The sequence below is a fragment of the Mauremys mutica genome, chromosome 4 (genome assembly GCF_020497125.1).
Source record: "Mauremys mutica isolate MM-2020 ecotype Southern chromosome 4, ASM2049712v1, whole genome shotgun sequence".
Classification (NCBI taxonomy): domain Eukaryota; kingdom Metazoa; phylum Chordata; order Testudines; family Geoemydidae; genus Mauremys; species Mauremys mutica.
The window spans coordinates 73,458,529-73,482,384 of NC_059075.1; the positions used below are offsets into that span (position 1 = coordinate 73,458,529).

Sequence of the window (23,856 nt, forward strand, 5' to 3'; positions counted from 1 at the left end):
GGAATGAGTTCTTGCATGGTTGCTGCTGGTTTCCTTGAGCTAGGAAATCAGTAGGAGAGCACCATTATCACTGAATTTCTTACGGATGGCTTCCTGTTTGTGTCGGGTACAGTAATTCTTTAGTTTCCTGTGCAGTTTTTATGTGGAGTTCATTTTTGGCAGGTATTACAGATTTGAGTTATATCCTGTCCCCTGCTGTGTTCTCCTCTCCTCCCCCTCAATTTGAGTTACTTTCTGGAAATTTGTTCTCTCAGTTCCTGTCTCTGCTTGCTGACATGGCACTTTAGCTTGTTAACATGGTTGATGTTTTCAGAAAATAATTTTAGATTATTGTTAAATTGTTAAAATATATGAATGGGGCTGACAAACACAGACCAGTTAAGTCTCCATATAAAATTCTTGAATTAAAAGAATATTTTTTTACACTGCTGTCTTTACTATGTGCTGTAGGAGGAAACAAATTCAGGCATTGTTAGTCCTTGGCAGTTTTTGGCACTTTTGTGAATACAATAGGAAGTTGTTAATTTTCACTTTGATCATTTGCAAACTCCCAATTTTTCTGGGACTTCGGATCTGCTTTTCTTTTAATCTCAAGTATCTGGCATAGAGAGAGAGTTGTCAGCTGACTCTTCTCAGAATATCAAAGAGCATTTTTATCAGCCAAATAGCCTTTACTCAATACACTTGATAGTTGCTGAATTCAGTCTTTTGCAAAAAGGTCAATAATGTGAATTCACAAGTTTCAGTTGTGTACTTAACAAGAGTTGAATTTCCTTTCTAGTGGGCAGTATCTCTGATCTACTTTCTTAAAATTACAGATATGAAACCCTCCAATTTGGCATCCCACACCTACTGCTTTCTTTCTCTGGGTTTGGCTACACTTGCAGCTGTAGAGTGCTGGGAGTTAAAGCTGTCTTCGTACAGCTGTGTAGGGAAAGCGCTGCAGTGTGGCCACACTGACAGCTACCAGCGATGCAGTGTGGCCACATTTGCAGCATTTGCAGCAGTGTTGGGAGTGGTGCATTATGGGCAGCTATCCCAGCGTTCAAGTGGCTGCAACATGCTTTTCAAAAGAGGGGGGTTGGTTGGAGTGTGACAGGGAGTGTAGGGGAGACAGAGAGAGTGGATTTTTGGAGCTGACACTGTGTCAGCTCCCTGCCTTGCAAGTTCCAACCCCTTCCCCCACCCCTCTCTCTGCAGCAGCTGCTCCGAAACGGACACCCCCCCCCCGCCGTGCTGCTTCTCTCCTCAAGCAAACACTAGCTGTGGACATTCCAAAGGGATCCTCCTGCCTGCCTCTGCTCATTCACTGCAAACAGTAGCTGTGTTTGTTTTTTAGATAAGCAGCTCCGGGAGCCCCGAGTTCACAACAAAACAAACAGAGGCATCACAACAAAACAAAGAGTGTTATCTTTACTTAAAAGCATTATGGGAAGGTTCCAGAGGTCCATTACAGTGTAGTAAGATTAATCACTGTTTACACTGGCACTCCAGCGCTGCAACAGCAGCGCTGTTCTCTTTATTCCTCTTGTCGAGGTGGAGTACATGCAGCGCTGTAGCCAGGGAGATACAGCGCTGTATGTGCCTTGCCAGTGTGGACGGGGAGTAAGTTACAGCGCTGTAAAGCCACCACCAGCGCTGTAAATCTCAAGTGTAGCCAAGCCCTCTGGGAGATTGGGTAGGTGAGAGCATAGTCTTAATTTTCCTTAGGCAGGGAATTTGGAACCAAGAGCATGGATTGTTACAGCTAGGGTTGTGTAGAGGACAGAAGTTCTGTTTTGCTAAGGAATTTCAGTTTGCAAAATTTAGCTTAGTTCCAAATCGGTGCAAAAACCAAAAACTTGAAAGTTCTCCACAAAGGAAAATCCCCCCCACACACACTCACAAATTGTTTCAGGTAATTCAAAATATTTGATTTCAGTTTTGACTTTTTAGAATTTTGTATTATAGTATACCATAACAAAAAGTAAAAATTAGTTTCAAAACAAAAAAATCAAAATGTTTCATTCCAGAAATATCAAATCAGGATATTTTTGACATTGCTAGAACTTTTCTTTCTTGGTTTTAAAAAAACAAAATCAATTCAATTTCACATAGTGTTTTGATTTTGATGGCATTGCATATTCCAGTGGAATTCGATACCATTAAAATTTATCTACTCCACTCCAATTTTAGCTGTATCCTTTCTACTAAGCCACCATTTTTCCCATTTACTTAATTGCTCCTGAGGTGGACTGACTGTAGAGTTGGATTGGAGCATTTGACCTCATAGTCAAGAGGGATTTACTTGTTCCTCCTGAGACTTTGAATCTACCCTAAATTGACCACAGGAGGAGGGATGTGGAAAGCAAGATAGCCTTTTCCTGTGCCCCCAAAAAACTGAAAGTATCCCATTCATGTTGTTCCCAATCCCAGCCTGCCTTAAGGTGCAAGTGTGAAGCTGAGCTTATCCTAGATCCCAGGTTGCCCATATGAGGCAGCTAATCAGCCCTTCAACCTGTAAAGTGATCCTCTGAGGATGACAAAAGCTATCAGGAGAGGGAACTTTTATATTAAGTCATCCTTGCCTTTCATAAAATCCGTAAAGTAGTAGGAAACCCTTAACCCCCCCCCCATAAATGACTTTGCCATGATTTCTCCCCCCACCCACCCCGATCCAAACTGTTTGCCCTACTAGTCCCTCTTTTAGGTTCTGGTGGTGGTGGTAGTAATAATAATGACATTTTTAAAAGCTACCTAAAAAAATGTTAAGGTTGCAAAGTCCAGGAATCAGACGTTAGGAAATGTCAGAATTAAGGGTGCCCATGCAACTTTCATTTGGACACCTTAAGTAGAGCAGGTGTTCTACTGTAGTTAAAACTGAGATTCGCTTACTGTTTAACTGTGAGTTTTTTGAGGTATCCAGTATTTAATTACATGATCACATACTATTTTTTCCACTGTCTCGTTCAGTGCACAGGATACTCTATATTTTGGGAACGAAACAGGGCTGTGTAGTGCATGAAGCTGTTGTCTGTACAATCCCATCCTTATCTGTTTTGGATGTTGAAAGATGTATAATCAATTTTCTGCATGCCCAATTTCAAACAACAGTGGCGATACTTGCAGAACTTCTGAGTATTCCTTGATTGGAGCTGTATTTTGAATGCATACAATGATTAAAAATGCTAAGTAGTCTGAAAAATCAGGCCCTAGGTGTCCCACCCAAATTAGTAGACATTTTTTACCTTAATTTCTCTATGCCTCTGTTCCCAATTTGTAAAATGGGGGTAGTAATGCCACCTCTTCTGTATAAGGGTGTTTTGAAAATAAATTCATTGATGTTTGTGAAGTACTTGGATAGTATAGTGAATGCACCTTGGAAATGCCCATGAGGAAATTAATAGTTTTGCATTCAGTACAGGGGTTGGATCATGGGTGGCATGTGAACCACCGGCTGGGGGAGGCTAAACCCCAGCCCTGCCCCTTCTGCCCAAGGCCCTACTGCCCAAGCAGCACACAGATCCAGCCTCCCAACCCAGGGGAGTGGGAGGGAGCGGGAAGGCAAGCGGTGCGCGGCCCCATCCTCCCCAGCTCAGGAGGGCAGGCAGCATGCAGCCCCAGTCCCGGAGCGTGGTAGGGCAGGTGGCACATGGCCCAGCCTCCCTAGCTCCGGAGTGTGGGGTGGTAGGCGGCCCCAGCCTCCCTAGCTCTGGAGCACAGGAAGGTGGGCAGTGCACGGCCCCAGACCCAGAGCACTGGGGACTGGATTCGGAGCCCAGAAGACTACTGGAGCTGCAGCCGCACACAGGGAGCGTCACAGCACGGGGCTGGGTCACGCCTGGCTGTTTGGGGTGGCAACGCCTCCCCCTGCCTATGCGACCCGCTGCCCATAAGTTGGATGATATATAATAGATAAGACCTGAAGCCATACTTTGAATGAGGAAGATAAAAAGAATATTGAATAACAATGGACTCCCTGAACATTGTCCATTCTGTACTCTGGATGAGGTAGGGGTCTGTGGAAAATATAGTATGAAATCATTTAATTAAGACAGTCATAAAGCACACAAAGATCGGGCCTGTGATGGGATTTATCAGGCCTTTTTTGGTTGCCTGGGTTTTCCTTGAGCAGTGGTGGTCTCAGGCGTAGGCCATCTCATAGGAGATGGATGAATTCAACCGCTACAAGATAAGACAGACGGCCTGCATTCTCACACCCAAGAAACAGGTAGTCTTTCCTGGGACTGACCAGCTGTTACTGAAGGTTCATGTCCCATTTTGCAATGCTTGAAAGTCACTGCAACTAGAGCAATCCAGTGAATAACTGAATGTAGCAATCCCTTTACCAAAAATCAAGACTTTCTTCTTCAAGTGATGGTCCCTTTCTGAATTTTGCTGAGGGTTAAGAACATGCACCATGCACCTGGAGCCAAAGCTTTTAAAGGTAGTACTGTGGTCTGGGCATGCGCCCTGTGCTGCCTTGTGGTCTCGCCAGAGGTGATAAAGGGTGCGACAGGCTGCCAGCAGCTCCAGTTCCTTCTCAAGGCTGCATGGTCCAAGCTGGAACTTCTACTCCTATCATCCTCGTGATGCACTTTCCAAAACTTTCAAAACTATCCTTAGTGCTGTTCATAGTTTAAATTTCTTACCTGTTCTGCATTTATTTTTTGGTTTTTGTTTGATTGTTCCTTTTTTTACCTGATTAAAACCGGTCCTTCCTGCCCTCACTAGTTTTCCATCGGTAACAAGCACCAGTGCTGTTTGCACTGCTTGGAGGAAGCCCATATCACGTCCAGGTGCAGTATGTGCCTCTCCTGCCCATACTTGGGAGAACCCGAGTCTCCTCTTCAGGAAATACTTTTTGGAGGCTGCCATGGGACCAGCATCAGATCTTGGATGGGGAACCCCCCTCCTCCCCAGTACATCAGCCTGAATAGGCGAAGAGCACCCCTCCCGCCGCAGAACCTCCATCAGGGTCTGCTGGTACCAGTGCTAAGGACCCCACCCTGGGGCTTAGCCATGAACTAAGGAAAGATGCGCATAACCATGGCAGTAAGTCTTCCTCCAAGTCTAAGTAGGACTCTGCACTATCCATGGGTTATGGCCACGAATGAACCACGCGTTCCAAGTTTCATGAGACCAAGAAATAGCTGCATCAGTCACGGATCCACCAGTACATATTACAGACCCAGTGACTCCGCTGGCATCCTGGGAACCATCGGTCTCCAGACAGATGCAGTTCACAATATTGACTCCTCCAGCAGAATGAATACCATTAATCCCATGGAGACTCGGAAGCGCCTTGGGTCCCCACGAGTTATTCACATTGGAGGGACTACTGTCTCCACAACCCCCAATCTGATCACCAAGTTGAAGAGACCCTTCACCAGCTATGTTCCTGCCGCCTCCCGTTCTGGCGGTTCCAGTGGCACCATCATTTGGTGAGGTTTTTGACTCCTCTGATTTGGAGACTATAGATGTCCAACAAGGTTCACCACTCCCGTTCCAGAAGCATGACTACCCAAAGTCTCTGACAGCACCATGGCCACTCCCCACCTTGCCTTACCCGCAGAGTTGGTATCCAGCACCGTGGTCACAGGGTATGCAACAGCAGGGTCAACCAGGCTGGCAATACTTGAGCTCATGGCCCTAATATTTACCCTCCAAATGATCCTACTTAGTTTGGGAGGACTCTCCCACTTCACCACCACAACCCTCGTCAGGCAGTTCTCTCCAACATAGCGCTGGATAATGCACCAATTAGCACAACTCTGACGGATCCAGAGAGGCATCCCTCATATTCTCCAGACACAGATGCCTCTTCAATCCACTCCTCCCCATTGGACAACTATTGCCAGTTTCAGGAATTGCTGCAGAGACTAGGCAATGCCCTAGAAATTCCTTTAGAGGAGGCACAAGACAGTCAACATTAGCTGCTTGACATCTTGCACACGTATGTACCAGCGAAGGTGGTCCTACCAATCAATGATGCCATCATCCAGTTGGCACATGCTGTATGGAACAACCCCGTCACATCTGCACCCACCCCGAAAGAAGAGATACTATGTCCCCACCAAAGGGTCAGAATTTCTGTTCTCTTATTCTCCACCAAACTTATTGGTCATCAGGCGACTTCTGAGTGTTCCAAGCAACAACCCCATCTGATAGAGAGGGTAAGAGGCTAGACCTCATGGGCAGAAAGGTCTTCTCCTCGGTGGGACTCCAATTTTGTATTTCAAATTACTTAGCCCTGAGGGCCAAATATGATTTTATTAACTATGGGCAATTGGCTGAGTTTGCAGACAAGTTGCCCTCGTGAGATCGCAACCAATTCTAGGCAGTTTTGCAGGAAGGCAAGTTACTCTCCAGGTCCATGCTACAGATTGCAGTGGACTCTGCAGACATGGCTTCCCGTGTCCTGATAATGGGGATTGTCATGAAAAGGGACTCCTGGTTACACTCCTCTGGCTTCCCCAAGGAGGTGCAAAACACTATAAAAGACCTCCCATTTGACAAATTGCCTCTCTTCAGTCAGAAGACAGACAAGTCCCTACATTCCCAGAAGGACTCTAGAGCCTCTATCTACACACCAGCACTTCTCTACCACCTACTGCACAATGGACAAGTGGGTCCTAGATATCATCCACAGCAGCTACGTCACAGAGTTTATGGCAACACCCCCATCTCGCCCTCCTCCTCAGTCCACACACATAGAACACTCACGCGACGACCTCCTCCAACTCAAGGTTAATTCCCTATTGCAGAGGGGAGCTTTGGAGCTAATACCAGACTCCTTTCAGGGAACAGGGTTCTACTTGAGATACTTCCTAGACCCCAAAAAGACTCAAGGATGGACACCAATATTGGATCTCTGATGCCTCAACCATTTGATTTCCAGTCCAAGATTTTGCATGTCATGCTCATAACAATCATTCTCTCTTTAGAAAAAGGAATATGGTTTATGTCTCTTGATTATGCAAGACGCCTACTTCCATATCGATATGCACCCAACACATGAAAGGTTCCTGAGGTTCAAGATGGGGCCTCGGCATCTTCAATACAGGGTTCTACCGTTCAGACTTACCATTTCCCTCTGAGTATTCACAAAAGTTTTCTCAGTGGTGGCAGCCAATCTCAGACATCAAGGAACTCTTGTTTTTCCATATCTGGATGACTGGCTGATAGGAGCATGGACCAAACAAGAGGTCCAGGAATCAACATCCCAACTGCTTCTACCGCTGTCCTCCCTGGGGGTCAACATAAAAAGATCAACTTTAAGCCCTATGCAATCCCTGGAGTTCATAGGAGCTCTCATAGACGTGACTTCCACCCCAGTTTATCTACCAAGGGAATGATTCCAGACAGTGAGGGAATTAATCATTTTAGTGTCTTCCAACCCTTTGGTTTTGGCCAAAATCTGCCTCTTTCTCTTGGACACTTGACAGCCTGCACATGTCATTCCCGTCGCTCACCTACACCTGCACTGCATTCAATTGTGGCTACAAAGGGTCTACTCCCCCACGCATCAACCCATGCACACACTGCTCCTCATGCCACCAGAAGTTCTCTCCTCACTCCAGTGGTGGATGATCCCGGTACAAGTCCACTCGGGGATGACCTTCCTCCCATCCTCGCCCACCATGATGACCATAACAAACACATCCCTCATGAACTGGGGCGCCCACATGAGTGACCATGTGACACAAGGCATGTGGACAACAGGAGAGGCCAGGATGCACATAAACATGTTGGAATTCCAGGCAGTACGCAAAGCTTGACAGGCATTCCTTCCAACCATCCAAGACCAACATGTTCTTGTCATGTCAGACAATACCACCATGGTCTTCTATATAAACAAGCAAGGGGGGACAATATCTTGAGTGTGTGGAAGCTAGGCACCTTTGGGAATAGTGCACCACTTTTGACAGCAGCCTATCTACTGGGCATCCAGAACATGATTGCCAGTGCTCTCAGCAGAAACTTTGCAACCGACCACGAATGGGAGTTGCACAACTCCATAATGATGGACTTCTTTGGCCGATGGGGAACCCCAGTGCGGGATCTTTTTGCATCCCACGACAATACCAAATGCACACAGTACTGTTCAAGGGGAGGAGTTGGAACTCAATCAAAGGGGGACACCCTAGTCCTCGATTGGTCGGACAGGACGAATTATGCCTTCCCCTCCCAACCCCTCCTATCACAAGCGATCCACAAAGTCAGACAGGAGAAAGCAACAATTATCCTGATCGCCTACTTCAGGACTCGCCAATTTTGGCTCCCACTTCTCTGCATGTTGAAGCACTCCCCACTGACGCTTTGGACATTGCCAGAGGTGCTGACCCAACACAACGGCAGACTCAGATACCCCAACCCGCACACTCTTTACCTGATGGGTTGGGTTTTGGATGGACATGTCCACTAGTGCAGGAATGCTCTCTGGCAGTGTGATATGTCCTCTCAAGCAGCAGGAAGGAGTCCACAAGATGCTTGTATCGAGCCAAATAGATGCGTTTCGCTGCCTGGGAAGGCCGTCCAGCAGGGCCTTGTCTCTGAAGCAGTGAGCATCCCACTACTCTGGGAATATTTCCTTTATCTGAAGGACTCAGGACTGGTCCTCAGTTCCATGAAGATGTATGCAGCTGCCATTAGTGCTTTTCACCCACCAGAGGACAGCCATTCAATCTTTACCCACCCATTAACTGTATGGTTCTGGAAGTACCTTCTGCGAAAATACTCCACCCCCCCATTCAGCCTATTGCCACCCAGTGGGACCTTAACCTAGTCTTCACCTCGTTGATGTCCGACCCCTTCAAACCTATGGCTTGATGCTCACTATTTCTCCTTTCCATGAAAGTCACTTTCTTTGTCACCATTACATCGGCTAGGATGACTAGCAAACTGGGAGCCATGATGGCTATCCCCCCGCCCCCCCTTTACCACTTTCCATAAAGACAAGATCTCTTTATGCCTTCATCCCAAGTTCCTATCCAGGGTGGTTTCCCAATTCCACCTCAATTACCTACCTTCTTCCTCAAGCCTCGAATGAGGAAAGAAGGCTTCACTCATTAGAAGTTTGAAGGGCATTGGCTTTTTATCTTGAGCGAACAAAGCTGTATAGGAAATCCCCTGGGCTTTCCATTGCCATAGTGGAGAGAATGAAAGGGCAAATTATTTCCACCCAGAGACTCTCCATGTGGATTTCCAGGGTGTATTACATGCTGCTATCAGGATGTTCCCCGCCTGGATGGATTCGGGCCCATTCCATGAGATCATAAGCATCAACTACAGCCGCACGCCACAATGTGCCCCTCGCAGATATATGCAAGGCAGCCACATGGAGTTCAGTACACACCTTTTCCACACACTACACTCTAGTGCATGATTCTCCAATGGATGCTTGGTTATTTGTTACTCACCCTAAGTGGAATACCATAGGGACCATCGGTTGAAGAAGAAAACGAGATTACTTACCTCTAACTTAAGGTTCTTCTTCGAGTGATTGCTCCTATGCATTCCAGTCAGGTGTGCGCGCCGCGCGGGCACGGCTCTCCGGAACATTTTTACCCTAGCAACTCCGGCGGGCCGGCTGGCGCCCCCTGGAGTGGCACCGCTATGGCACCTGTTATATACCCCAGCCGGCCCGTCAGCTCCTCAGTTCCTTCTTACCGCCCGTGACGGCCAGTTGGAACTGTGGAGTGCTCTCTGTCCTCCACAACCCTAGCTCTTGCTACTTTCTCGTGTATATAGTTCGTTTAGTGATTAGTGTAGATAGTTTCTGTTAGTTAGATAGTTAGTTTTAGGATAAGGTTAAGGGGGGTTTTCCCCTCCCTTTCCTCCCCCGGTGCGGGCTCATGCCCAAGGCACCGGGCTTTAAGCCCTGTGCATCTTGCCAGCGGCCTATGCCAGTAGGGGATCCGCACGACTCCTGCCTCCGGTGCCTCGGCGAGAGTCACAGGACAGATAAGTGCTCTATCTGTTCCTCGTTCAAACCCCGGACGCGTAAGGAGCGGGACATACGTTTAAAGCAGCTCCTCATGGAGGCTTCGCTCCAGCCCCCGGCACCGTCCGCGCCGGCGCCGAAGGGTTCATTGGTCCGGAGCGCTCCGCCGGCCCCAGGCCATTCCGGCACCGAGACTACGCATCCTCAGCCACCGTCACCGAAGGCCCGGCACCGCTCCCTCTCGCCGTCAAGGAAGCGGAAGCCGGCGAAAGCGGGTGCCAAGCCCCACGCTGAGGGCCCAGCAGCCAAGACAGTTGCGCCACCTGCGGTCCCCGCTGTGGCTGTGCACAGGACGTGCACCGGGCCGTTGACTCCGGCGCCGCAAGGGCCGTCAAGTCTGGCACCGCCATGCTCTCCGGCACCGGCCGCGGTTGAGCTCCGGCTGCCATCGACGCCGGAGACCTTCTCCACGGCGCGCGAGCTCATAGAGCTCACAGAGGCACCGAGCCTCCGGCCCCCGGCACCGCCGGTGCGGGCTGTCGTTTCGGCGGGAAAGCCGGCAATGATGGTTCGGCCCCCCTCTCCGGACAGACGGCACGGACGACGCTCCCGGTCCCGGTCACGCTCCCGGTCCCGCCGCAGGTCACCGTCCCGTCGCTCGCGATCGCGGCACCGCTCGCCATCCCGGTACCGGTCGCCGTCCCGGTACCGTTCGTCATCGCGGTACCGGTCGCACTCCTGGCGTCGCACCAGGTCCCGATCGCCATCGCGTCGGCACCGACGGAGGTCTGCTTCCCGGCACCGTTCCCGGCACCGCGATTCGCGCAGCTGCTCCCGGCGCCGCAGGTCCGGATCCCGGTCGAGCTCCCGGCACCGGTCGAGCTCCCGGCACCGCAGCGGACGGTGGTCTCAGTCACCATCCCGGTACCGTGCAGACTGGCACCGATCCTCGGCACCGTCCGGGGACAGACTGCCTCAGTCGGCGGCGCAATTCGTCAGTGCCTCAGCGCCTCCATGGCCATCCCGCCCCGCGTCGGTTGCTTCCGGGGCAGACAGTAACGGGCACCTGCCACCTACCCCACAAGGCCAACCTCAGGGGGTTCCCTGGGCCCAGTACGAGACTCAGGGGGTGCCATTCCCCCCTAGAGCCCCTGCCTCCGAGCGCAGGGTACCAGAGGCGACCGTCAGCCGACCGGCCCCTTCGTCACCAGGCGCGGTTTCCATACCGCCTGAACCCCAGAGGCATACGCAGCCCGACCCAGCCGACGAGCAGTCAGCAGGTCCGTCGTCGGAGGCGGTCGTCCAGGGCTTATCCTCCTCGTCCTCACCTGATGAGGCGGTGGCCGGAGCGTCGGCCAAGGAGCCCCCGCCGATAGATCTAAAGGTGCACCAAGACATGCTTCGCCGCGTGGCGACAGCTATGGCTCTCCCAGTGGCAGAGGTCCAGGAGGACGAGGACCCCATAACCAATGTCGTTGGAGCAGAGGCTCCAGTGCGCGTGGCATTACCGTTCGTGCGGACGATACAAAAGAATGCCACCACACTCTGGCAGACGCCGGCGTCCATCCCTCCTACGGCCCGTGGGGTTGAGCGCAAGTACTCTGTCCCCCCCATGGGCTACGAGTATCTATATACTCACCCGACCCCGGACTCGTTGGTCGTTCAGTCGGTCAACGACAGGGAGAGGCATGGTCAACCTGCCCCTGCGCCAAAGTCGAAGGACGCGCGGCGAATGGACCTGTTAGGCCGCAAGGTCTACTCGGCGGGCGGCCTGCAACTTCGCATCGCCAACCAGATGGTCCTCCTCGCCAGGTACGTGTATGACATCATGGCGTCCCTGGCGAAATTTACGGAGCTCCTACCAACAGCATCCCGCCAGGAGTTCTCCGCGTTGTTGGAGGAGGGGATGAAGTCATCCAGGTCCTCCATCCAGGCCGCCCTTGACTCTGCGGACTCGGGAGCTCGCACCTTGGCCTCAGGGGTGACGATGCGGCGCATCTCCTGGCTGCAGTCCTCCACCCTGCCACCGGAGGTGCAGTATACGTTGCAGGACCTGCCCTTTGACACCCAGGGTCTTTTCTCCGAGAAAACTGATACCCGGATCCAGACCCTGAAGGACGGTCGCATCGCCATCCGCACCCTCGGGATGCACACACCGGCCCCGCAGCGCAGGTCCTTCCGGCAACAGCCCTCCCGGTCTTTCCCTCAACAATGGTACCGCCCGTACAACAGCAGGCGACCAGGCCCGAATCGACGTCGACCATCCGGCAACAGGCGCAACCAGGCCCAGGCCCCTTCCAAGGCCCCTCAGGGGTCCAAGCAGGCCTTTTGATGGGACGCCCAAGGACGGCCCATCACTCTCCCTACCGGATCCTGCCCTTTTATTTTACAACCGCCTCTCCCATTTCTTTTCGGCGTGGTCCCAAATAACAACGGACAACTGGGTGCTTCAAACAGTCCAGTCGGGATACCGCCTTCAGTTTGTTTCGCCCCCTCCTTCCCACCCACCGTCCCTGTCCCTCTTCAGGGACCCCTCTCACGAGCAATTCCTCTTACAAGAGGTCCAGACTCTGTTGAGCGTGGGTGCCATAGAGGCAGTGCCTCAAGACAGGCGGGGCAGGGGATTCTATTCCCGTTATTTTCTCATCCCCAAAGCGAAAGGAGGGCTACGTCCTATCCTGGACCTTCGCGAGCTGAACAAATACCTGCTCAAGCCCAAGTTTCGCATGGTCACCCTGGGGACCATCATTCCCTCTCTGGATCCGGGAGACTGGTTTGCCGCCCTCGACATGAAGGACGCCTACTTCCATGTCGCGATCTATCCTCCTCATCGTCGTTACCTCCGTTTTGGGGTCAACAACGCCCACTACCAGTTCGCCGTGTTACCATTCGGACTCGCTACCGCACCAAGGGTGTTTACCAAATGCATGGCAGTGGTTGCCGCAGCCCTCCGCCGTCGTCATATACACGTCTACCCGTATCTCGACGACTGGCTGGTTCGCGGACAGTCTCGACAGCTGGTAATGGGCCAGATGACAGAAATCCTGTCCCTCTTTCAGCGACTCGGTCTTCTCATCAACGCCGAGAAGTCCACCTTGATTCCATCACAGCGGGTGGAGTTCATTGGAGCGGTCCTCGACTCCTCGTTGGCCCGAGCCTGCCTACCGCAATCTCGGCATCAGACGATGGCCTCCATCATCCGGGACCTCGTCACCTTTCCGACCACGACGGTGCGCTCTTGCCTCCGCCTCCTCGGCCACATGGCATCATGCACGTATGTCACCGCGTACGCGCGGCTCCACCTCCGCCCGTTCCAGTCTTGGCTCGCGTCGGTGTACCGGCCGCATCGAGATCCTATCGACATGGTGGTCACGGTCACCAAGCCGACCCTCGACTCCCTCCGCTGGTGGCTCGACCCGGAGGTCATGTGTGCGGGAGTCCCGTTCCACCCTCCTCGCCCATCCGCCACTCTGACCACGGATGCCTCAGCGCTCGGTTGGGGAGCTCACCTCGGCGACCTTCACACCCAAGGCCTTTGGTCGCCCCAAGAGCTCGCTCTCCACATCAATGTCCGCGAGCTCCGAGCGATCCGTTTGGCGTGTCACACCTTCCGCGCCCGCCTACAAGGCCGCTGTGTGACAGTGTTCACGGACAACACGACGGCAATGTTCTACGTGAACAAGCAGGGCGGAGCCCGCTCCTCCCTCCTCTGCAAAGAAGCGATGCTCCTGTGGGACTTCTGCGTAACCCACTCGATTCACCTGGAAGCGTCCTTTCTTCTGGGAGTGCAGAACACGCTGGCCGACCATCTCAGCAGGTCGTTCCTCTCCCACGAGTGGTCTCTCCATCCCGACGTCGTATACACAATCTTCCGGAGGTGGGGCTTTCCCCAAATAGACCTATTTGCCTCCAAGGAGAACAGGAAGTGCCACCTGTTTTGCTCGTTCCGGGGTCACTCGCCGGGCTCCCTGTCGGACGCCTTCCTGTATTCCTGGAAGGATCACCTCCTCTACACCTTCCCTCCGTTCCCGCTCGTGCACCGAGTGCTACAGAAGCTTCGGAGGGACAGAGCCAGCGTCATACTCGTGGCTCCGGCCTGGCCACGGCAACATTGGTACACCCTGCTGCTCGAGCTCTCCGTTCGGGATCCTATCCCCCTTCCCTTATGGCCGGACCTCATCACCCAGGACTTCGGCAGACTCCGCCATCCGAACCTGCAGTCCCTCCATCTTACAGCTTGGTGCCTGCGTGGTTGACCCGCACAGAGAGGGACTGTTCGGCGGCAGTTCAGCACGTCCTGCTAGAGAGCAGAAAGCCTTCCACTCGCTCCACCTATCTGGCAAAATGGAAGCGGTTCGCACTCTGGTGTGACCAACGAGGCCTCAATCCCTTCGTAGTCCCTGTCCCTACCATCCTGGACTACCTCTGGTACCTTAAGGAGCAAGGTCTTGCGGTCTCCTCCTTGAGAGTTCACCTGGCAGCAGTGTCCGCCTTTCGTCCATCTGTGGAAGGTCGGTCCATCTTCTCCAACCAGATGGTTTCCCGCTTCCTTAAAGGCCTGGACCGCTTGTACCCGCCGGTGCGGCGTCCTGCCCCGACCTGGGATTTGAACCTCGTGCTGGCCAAGCTGATGGGTCCCCCCTTCGAGCCCTTGGCCACGTGCTCCCTGCTCTACCTCTCCTGGAAGACAGCCTTCCTAGTCGCTATTACATCTGCGAGACGAGTCTTGGAGCTCCGGGCTCTGACGGTGGGTCCACCATACACCGTCTTCCACGGAGACAAGGTGCAGCTTCGACCACACCCGGCCTTCCTCCCTAAGGTGGTGTCGGCCTTTCACCTTAATCAGGAGATCTTCCTCCCGGTCTTCTTCCCGAAGCCGCACGCCTCACCTCGGGAGCAACAGCTTCACACCCTCGACGTACGCAGGGCCCTCGCTTTTTACATCGAGCGGACGAAGCCCTTCCGGCGTTCGCCCCAGCTGTTCGTAGCGGTTGCCGATCGCATGAAAGGCGAGCCGGTCTCCTCCCAGCGGATTTCCTCCTGGGTCACGGCATGTATCCGGACCTGCTACGAGCTTGCAATACAGATAGGGACCAAACATCTCAAAGAACTTTCAGTTACAGGTAAATAATCTCATTATCCTATGTCAACTTCCTTCGGTGTCTGGACTTCTCATGCTCGTTTTTACTGCAAATTCAAACTTCCCCAATTGCTTTGGGAACAGTGTTATCATACAGTTTTCAAGGTGTGGAACATCCAGTATTATACCTAAATTGGAAACTGCAGTGAGGAGAGATTAGATTCTCCACCATCAAGCAGGAGTGCTTGATCATCAGATTGGCTGTAGGGCCTTAAAATTATTATCTTTTAGGGATTCCCTTTTACCTAATAATGGATCATGCATCCTGGTGCTACTCGGTGGTATTTGGTGCTGCAACAATGTGCCTTGCATGTGCAAAACCAAAGGGGTTCACAGTACTAGGTTGCGGTTTCCTTTTCCCAAGATAGTGGGGTTATTGCAGAAGGGGGAGATTGGGCCCTAAAGTCCATTCTGCAGGGGGGAGGTGTGTGATGGGGTCTATCAGGCCTTCTCTGCCCCATGCTGGACATTCCCTGATACTCCCAGCTAAAAGTAAACCTGCTCAGACCAGGCTACCAACAAGATTTAGTCATCCAGAGGCCAAGATGGGTCTGGAAACAGTGACCAATCAGGAGCCAGCAGACTAGTTAAGAAGGCTTGTCTGCCTCTTCTGAGGAAATGAGGGATCCACGTCTCATCCAGTTCTTAGTGCAGGATGAGACTGGGACAGAGGAGGAGCTCTCAGTGCTGTGCGAAAACCCCAGGGCCAGTTCAGGGACTTGCCCTCAAGCACTGCAGCTAAGAGCTTGCTTTTGAGTTTTGTTTGTTTGTTTGTTTGTTTAAAGGTGCAGACAGCCAGATTCTGAAACTCTGGGGTTTAGAGACTGATGCCAAGTTTATGGCACAAGCCAGCTTGGTCTGAGCAGGTGGCCACAACTTGACAGGGAAAATGCCTGCAGCACCATGGTTGGCCCTGTAGGTACACTGTGGAGCAGCCCCACCTATGACAGAGCCAAATTACAGTTGCACAGGCAACCTTAATTCAGGCATTTCCTAACTTGATAGCTTGACTTTGCAACCTGAATGTTCTTTTACCATAGGTTTTTTTATGTAATTTCTTAATGTTAAAAAAAGAAAAAAAAAAGAAAAAAAACCCAACCCAAAAACAAGTATTTCATTTGTTGGAACCAAGCTGATCCCTGACATAGGTCATCAGCAGGGTTGATATTGTTAGATCTCCAGCACAGTCCTCTACTACTTGAACTAATGGAATAACAGGTAGCAGTAGAAGGCCATTATCTTGTGTGTAGACCTGCCATAAGAGATGATGGAGAAACACTTTGCAAATGGATGTCATAGCTGTTTGCTAGAGAGCAAAGGAGTGTCAAAACTCAGCAGTTGTGGATTCAATTCCAGATTCTGTAGGGAAATGTTTTCTAATTATTTTAGTGTCCCCAGCCTGTCTGTGTCCTTCTGCTCCTGTCCCCCATGTCCCCTTCCCCAGCTCCTTCCCATCCCTCTGCTCCTGCCCTTACCTCTTGACCATGACTCCCCTCTGTTCCTCTCCCCTCCCATCCCTGGCTCCCACTCTTCTATCAGGTCCCAACCCTTTTGTACCTGTTTCCCTTCTGCTCCTGTTTGCCCCTCCTGGCTCCTGCTCCTAACCTCCCTCCTCTCTAGGCTCCTTTTACCACCTCCATGTGCTCTGCCCTTATTCCCCTGCCCTGCATCACTACCCCTCGTGCTTGATTCTCATCCCTTTGCATTCAAGTTGGGCTGTGTCCTGGGTGCCAGCAGTGGGGAGCATTGAGAGCACAGGAGGAACAGTATCCCTTTTCTCACTTCCTGTGCCAGGCACCATAGAGACTCCCCAGATGGCGGGAGGAGTAATTGCAGGGAAAATCCTGCTCAATCCCTGCAGCTGCAAGCTGGAGCCTGTTCACTTTGTAGGGATAGTGCATGTGCAGTCTCGCTAACATGTAGGTGCTGTGTGGGGATGGAACATGCTCAATGCAGATGGAATCTTCAGAGAATTTAGCTCTGAGACTCTTAACAAATCTCTATTGAGCATGTGCCAACTGAGATTTTTCAGAAGCTTATGAATTGGCCAAATTTTGGTGAATTTTCATAGGGACAGCAAAAAGCGCATCTCTGTCACTAGGGCAACACTCCTGCTAAACTTAAAGTCCCTGTTCCAAAGCATGGAGGCAAGTCACCCATTAGGCCAATGGCAGAGTTGGGAATAAAACCCCCGTCTCATGAGTCCCAATCCAGTGCTCTATCCACTAGACCTCACTGCTTCCCAAATCCTAAAAAAAGAAATCCTGCTGGAACTTGTGAACAAGACTTTTTCAGTAAACACTTTACTCTTTCTTCTTGAGCACTGCAGGAGAAAAGGGTTTATTTTAGGCAGTCCTGGGGTCAGGATTTCTTTTATTTCTAAACATATCACCTGTTTCTCTTATCAGAGTGACAGTATGACTCCTTTGTGTTTTGCCTTCATAATCCAGTAGAAAAGGTCCTAAAGCATTGTCCTCTTATATATATATGCAACTAAATTCTATAACCATTTATTTCTGTTTGTGTTTCTGTTCTGATAGAAGAGAGTGGTGGAACAGCTGCGGAAGAATCTGATAGTAAAGCAAGAGCAGCCAGATAATAAGTTTCAAATACAGCCATTGGTACAGTCAGAAAACAAACTACAAAATCCACAACAGCAACCACTACAACTACAGCAGCACCACCATCTGCAGCAGCAATCTACTGCACCCTCTCCAAACCTGATTGGATCACAGGTAAAAACACTGGAAGCCTTTCTGTCATATGCAGGGCATGTTGCTTATTTAGGGTGAAATTCATCTCTGTGCAGAGGGATGAGCATAAAGGCTAATTTAAGTCCTCAAAACAGAGTTCAAGTGGGATTTAAATGGTATGTAGGTCTTGTGGTAGCCCTCTGTGCAAATGAATTTGCCCCTTTGTGCACATACATGTGGGGTTCCGTTCCTGGTTCCTTCTTTTGCTGTCACTTCTAACCAAAGTCAAAATAAATTGCAGTTTATGATTTCTGTTATTTCTTTTAAAAGCGGGGTCAGAACCTCCAAGTTCAGGAATGGAGGAAGTACCACTTTTTTAAAAATAAATTGTAACCTGTATTTCTTCTAGTATGCAAGAGCAAGAATTACAGCCCATAAGGCATCTATAAGTACTGAGACTGAAGAAGCAGTTAAGGTCTATTATATCAGTATGACTCACCCCATACAGTGGAACAGTTTTCTAGTTCAGGAGCACAGAAGAACAGAGGTTAGAACACAATGCACTGTAGAGCAGGTAATGTTTACCTATATAGGAGTATGGTAGAATTCACTCTTGGAGTTCCTTTAAGTATATGATTATTTCTTTTTAACCTTCAGGGTCTACTCTTCACGTAAAACTTATACTTGGAACTAGGAACTTGGAACTGTGATCACAAAGATCCCAGTTCAATAAAATACTCAAGTACTTGAAGTTGAGTATATGCTTTAGTGTTTTGTTGTATCAGAGTAATAGTTCTTCTTTGAGTGCTTGCTCATGTCGATTCCATTCTAGGTTTGTGCACGCCCATGTGCGCAGTCGTCGGAGATTTTTGCCTTAGCAGTATCCATAGGGTTGGCAGTGGCACCCTCTGGAGTGCTATGCTCATGCATTGGTATATTAGGCACTCCCAACCCTACTCCCTCTCAGTTCCTTCTTACCACCCGTGATAGTTGGTCAGAGTGCCTTACCTTGCATTGCAAGAGTGTTAGCGGTTCTTAATAGCCCATTGTCTGTCTTCTTTGTATATAGTTCTTAGGTAGGTAGTTAGCCATTAAGTTAAATGTTAGTTTAGTTGCTAGAGTCCTGGCTGGGACTTTGCCCCGGAGTAGAGTGTGCCGTTCCCCGGGCTTCAAACTGTGTTCACCATGCAACAGACTGATGCCTGTTAGTGACCCCCACAGCAGCTGTTTGAAGTGCGTGGGAGAATCCCATATAAAGAACAAGTGCAGGATTTGCAAGAACTTTTGTCTCAAAACCCAGAAGGAGTGGGATATCCCCTTGAAAGCCCTCCTCATGGAGGCTGCACTTCGTCCAGCATCGGAGGCCTCCCGGTCAGATTCCACTTCCAGCACCTTGGTGTTGGTGTGGAGCACTCCGCCCGGCACCGTTCACCCTCGTCAGGGCCCAAAAAGCATCCCCATGACTTAGGACCCAGCCCCACAACCTCGGTCTCCAGCACCATGCTCTCCTTCTACAAAGCATGGAACACCAGAATCGAGGCACTGATCTCCATACTCACAGTATCAGCCAGCCTCTCACCAGAGATTGCCCTGGCGCAGATCCCTATCACCTAGATGATCTCCCAGGCATCGAACCCCACCGGTGTGGGACCGCTCACCATTGCAGCACTGGTCTCCACTGTCCCGGTACCACTTGATGGACAGATACCGATCCCCACACTCTAGGCATCGGTCTCCTGCGAGGGTCAGCCAGCAGACAGGCCTCCAGAGCCCCACCTTGATCACTGGAAGGGGACTGGTCCAAGTCAGAGCCGGAATTCAGTCCCTTGTCAAGGAAGCATGGATCTCAGTTGGCCCAGAGCCCGGCACGACATCCGTGGTGGCAGCATGGCAGCAGGGCCAGTGGCCTGCTCAATGGTCTTGTTGGAATCCTTGGGGCATACCAATGATGCCGGTTCCATACTCCCATCACTCCTCCCTGGCCGCTTCAGACAAACCACTCCCGGCACTGGGTTCAAAGCACAGTGCAGAATCTGACACAGGGACAGCACAAAAGGCGCCAATGCCTAGGGAGCCATCCTGAGAAGGGGAAGGGGAACCCACCCCTCCACCTGCAATGCCCTCGTTGTCTTCATCACTGGATGAAGCAGTGGCAGGGACTTCCCAGACTCATAGTCTTCTCCCCACAACTTTAAAGAGCACCAGGCTCTCCTTAAGAGAGTGGCTGACAACTTAAACCTGGAAATTAAGGAGTTGGCAGAGCAATCTGATGACCTTTTCAATGCCATATCTTTCACCACCCAGGCCCACATCGTGCTGCCAGTCCACCCAAGGGTCCTCAAGATCACTAAGGCGTTGTGGCAGACCTCTTCCATTCTGCCCACTTTGAAAAGGGCAGAAAAGAAGTATTATGTCCCTGCAGAGGGGTTTGAATACCTCTATACGCACCCACCTGCTGGGTCTCTGGTTGTGTCCACAGTCAACAAGAGGAACAGGCAGGGACAGGTGAGCAGCATGCCTAAGAATAAAGATGTCAAGAGACTGGACCTTTATAGCAGAAAGATTTATTAGACAGACTTGGTGGCCAGGGTTGTTGCTTCTGCAGTGGTGATGTGGCGCAGCTCTTGACTGCAATCCTTGGGTTTATCCCAGGACATGCAGCCCACTCTCCAGGACCTCCCGTATGAGGGAGCAGGGCTCTTTTCTGAGCTCACGGATACAAGGCTGAATGACCTTAAAGACTCCCGTGCCAGCCATCGCACTCCACAGCAGGCTAGGAAGCAGTTCTCTCCTCCTCCTCCTAGGTCCTGGGGGCCTCCCCGGAAGGGCACCTATAAGAGAAAGGACAGAGACAAGGGGTTTAAATGACGATGCCCCTCATCCTCCCGTTCACTTTCTCAGCCCAGTCCTTCAAGACACCATGGGAGCCAAACACAGGCATTCTGAGGGTGTGCTCAAGGATTGCACCCCAGTCATACTCCAAGATCCACTCTCCTATTTTTCCCTCAACCGTTTGCGCCCCTTCTGGTCAGCCTGGACGCGAATAACCTCGGACCGTTAAGTGCTCGACGTAATATCCTCAGGCTACATCCTACAGTTCTTAGCCTCCCCTCCTCTCCACCCCCCTTCCCCATTCCTCTTCAAGGACCCGTCTCATGAGCAACTCCTCGCCCAGGAGGTAGACAACCTCCTCGACATGGGGGCAGTAGAGGAGATCCCTCGGGAAATGAGGAGAAAAGGGTTCTACTCCCATTATTTCCTAATCCTGAAAGCAAAAGAGGGCCTGCAACCCATCCTAGATTTGCGACGCCTCAACAAGCATCTCAAAAAGTTGAAGTTCCACATGGTTTCTGTAGCCTCCATTATTCCCTCCCTGGATCTGAGAGACTGGTATGTCGCCCTCAACTTAAAGGAAGCATATTTCCATATCTCCATCTTCCAAGGACACAGACGGTTCCTCCATTTTATGCTGGGCCAGCACCATTTCCAATTCCTGGCACTACCCTTTGGTCTCTCGTCAGCCCTGAGAGTGTTTACAAAGTGCATGCCATCAGTGGCCATTTACCTGAGGCATTAGGGTATTCAGATTTATCTGTACCTCAATGACTGGTTCATCAAAAGCTGATCCTGGGATCAGGTGTAGCAGCACCTTGATCTGGTTCACTCCACTTGTCATGATCTAGGTCTGTTAATAAATGAGAAAAAAATCAACTTTAGTTCCAGTGCAGCGCGTAGAGATCATTGGAGCAGTCCACTTGGTCCAGATCTTTCCTCCCCGAAGTCCGATTCCGAGCCATGACAGACCTTATCTCATGCATGCGTGCCCACCCTCTCACCACCATTCACACATGCCTGAGGTTGTTGAGTCACATGGCAGCCTGTACTTACATGGTCCAGCACGCATGGATTCACCTCAGGCCCCTACAGGCGTGGCTGTGGCCCAACAGACACAACATAGACCTTGTAGTCAAGGTACTGGACCACATACTGTCATCACTCACATGGTGTTTGAATCCCGTATCGGGTGTTGGAGGGAGTCCCCTTTGTGGCCCTGGCCCTGTTGGTTACCCTAGTCTACAATGCCTCAGATCTGGGGTGGGGAGCCCACCTGGGAAATCTCAGTACGCAAGGTTGTTGGTTGAGTAACAGTCACTTCCTATACATAAACGTCAGAGAGCTCAGAGTGGTTCGCTTGGCTTGCCAAGCTTTCTTGCCTCATATAAAGGGCAGGTTGATTCAGATCCTGACGGACAACACTGCCCCAATGTTCTATATCGACAAGCAAGGTGGAACCCAATCATCAGTCCTTTGCCAAGAAGCTCTCAGGCTGTGGAACTTCTGTGTTCAGCATGCCATTCATCTCTTAGCTGTGCACCTCCCTCAGGCCAGAAATGCATTGGCAGATTGCCTCAGCAGGACCTTCTCATCTCGCCATGAATGGTCACTCCATCCGGAGGTGATCAGCATCATCTTCCAGTAGATTTGTTCGCGTCCAGGCAGAACAGGAAGTGCCATATTTTCTGCTCAATTCAGGGGATCGACAGGTCGGGGGCCTTCATGTATGCCTTCACTCCAGTGCCATTAATCCATAGAGTCCTCATGAAGATCAAGCAGGACAGGGTAAAGGTGATTCTCATAGCGTCGGCTTGGCTTCACCAGCACTGGTTCAGCACGCTACTGTACCTTTTGGTGGCCGCCCCGTTACAGCTGCTGCTCCAGCTGGACCTGCTGTCCCAGAACCACAGCAGTCATCTGCACCCAAACCTCGCAGCGCTGTACCTGACATCTTGGCTGCTACATGGTTAAATGCGGAGGAGCAAGATGCTTGGCTGGTGTCCAACAGGTCCTGTTGGGCAGCAGAAAGCCCTCTACCTGGCCAAATGGAATCGGTTCACATGCTGGACCTTGAATAAAGGTATTCGGCCTGAGTGGGCCTCACTGCAGTTAATCCTGGACTACCTTCTGTATCTCAAACTCCAAGGCCTGTCTCTTTCATCTGTTAAGGTCCACTTGGCCGCTATTTCAGCCTTCCATCCAGGGCAGGTCGGTTTTCGCTCAGGACATTAAGGTCAGGTTCCTCAATGGCCTTGAGCGCCTCTACCCCACGTCCGGGACCCCATCCCTCCGTGGGACCTGAATCTTGTTCTGTCGTGGCTCCTGGGTCCCCCCCTTCAAGCCTCTGGCTTCCTGCTCCCTCCTCTTCTCCTGGGAGGTTGTGCTTTTGGTTGCAATAACATCTGACCACAGGATCTTTGAGATTAGGGCACTTGCCTCAGAACTGCCCTATACGGTGTTATACAAGGACAAGGTCCAGCTCCAGCTGCACCCAGCATTCCTGCCCAAGGTGGTCTCACAGTTTCATACAGGCCAGGACATATATTTACCTGTCTTCTTTCCAAAAACACATAAGTCAGAGGAGGAGCACAGGTTGCATTCTCTAGATGTCAGGAGGGCGCTAGCCTTCTACATTGAAAGGACTAAGCCATTCCATAAGTCAATGCAGTTGTTCGTCGTGGTGGCAGACAGGATGCAAGGTCGTCCAGTGTCTGCTCAGAGAATTTTGTCCTGGATAATTGCCTGTATCTGCTGCTGCTATGATCAGGCAAAAGTGCCTCCTCCAGCGATTGTGACCGCCCCCTCAACCAGGGCACAAGCTTCTTCAGCAGCTTTCCTAACCCAAGTGCCTGTCCAAGATATCTTCAGGGCCACTAGTTGGTTCTCCATCCACATGTTTACTTCCCATTACACGCTTACCCAGCAGGCCCAAGATGATACAGGCTTTGGTAGAGCAGTGTTGCAGGCCGCACAACCATGAACTCCAACCCCACCTCCTGGGGTACTGCTTGTGAGTCACCTAGAATGGAATCAACATGAGCAAGCACTCGAAGAAGAAAACATGGTTACCTACCTTTTGTAACTGTTGTTTGTCGAGATGTGTTGGTAATATCCATTCCATTCCCCACCCTCCTACTCCTCTGTCGGAGTTGCAGGAAAGAAGGAACTGAGAGAGCGTAGGGTCGGTGACGCCTAATATACCGACACATGAGTGTGGCACTCCAGAGGGCGCCACTGCCGACCCTACAGATACCGCTAAGGCA

At 51.1% G+C, this 23,856-nt stretch overlaps 1 protein-coding gene across 3 annotated transcripts in view; it reads left to right on the forward strand.

The window, feature by feature from the left end:
- Nucleotides 1–23,856, forward strand: part of PHF21A (PHD finger protein 21A) — a 294,983-nt gene that overhangs the window by 220,542 nt on the left and 50,585 nt on the right. For all 3 annotated transcript variants that reach the window (XM_045015878.1, XM_045015879.1, XM_045015877.1), the window contains exon 6: nucleotides 17,606–17,800. In XM_045015878.1, the coding sequence (XP_044871813.1) occupies nucleotides 17,606–17,800 (195 nt within the window). The remainder of the gene's footprint in view (nucleotides 1–17,605; nucleotides 17,801–23,856) is intronic.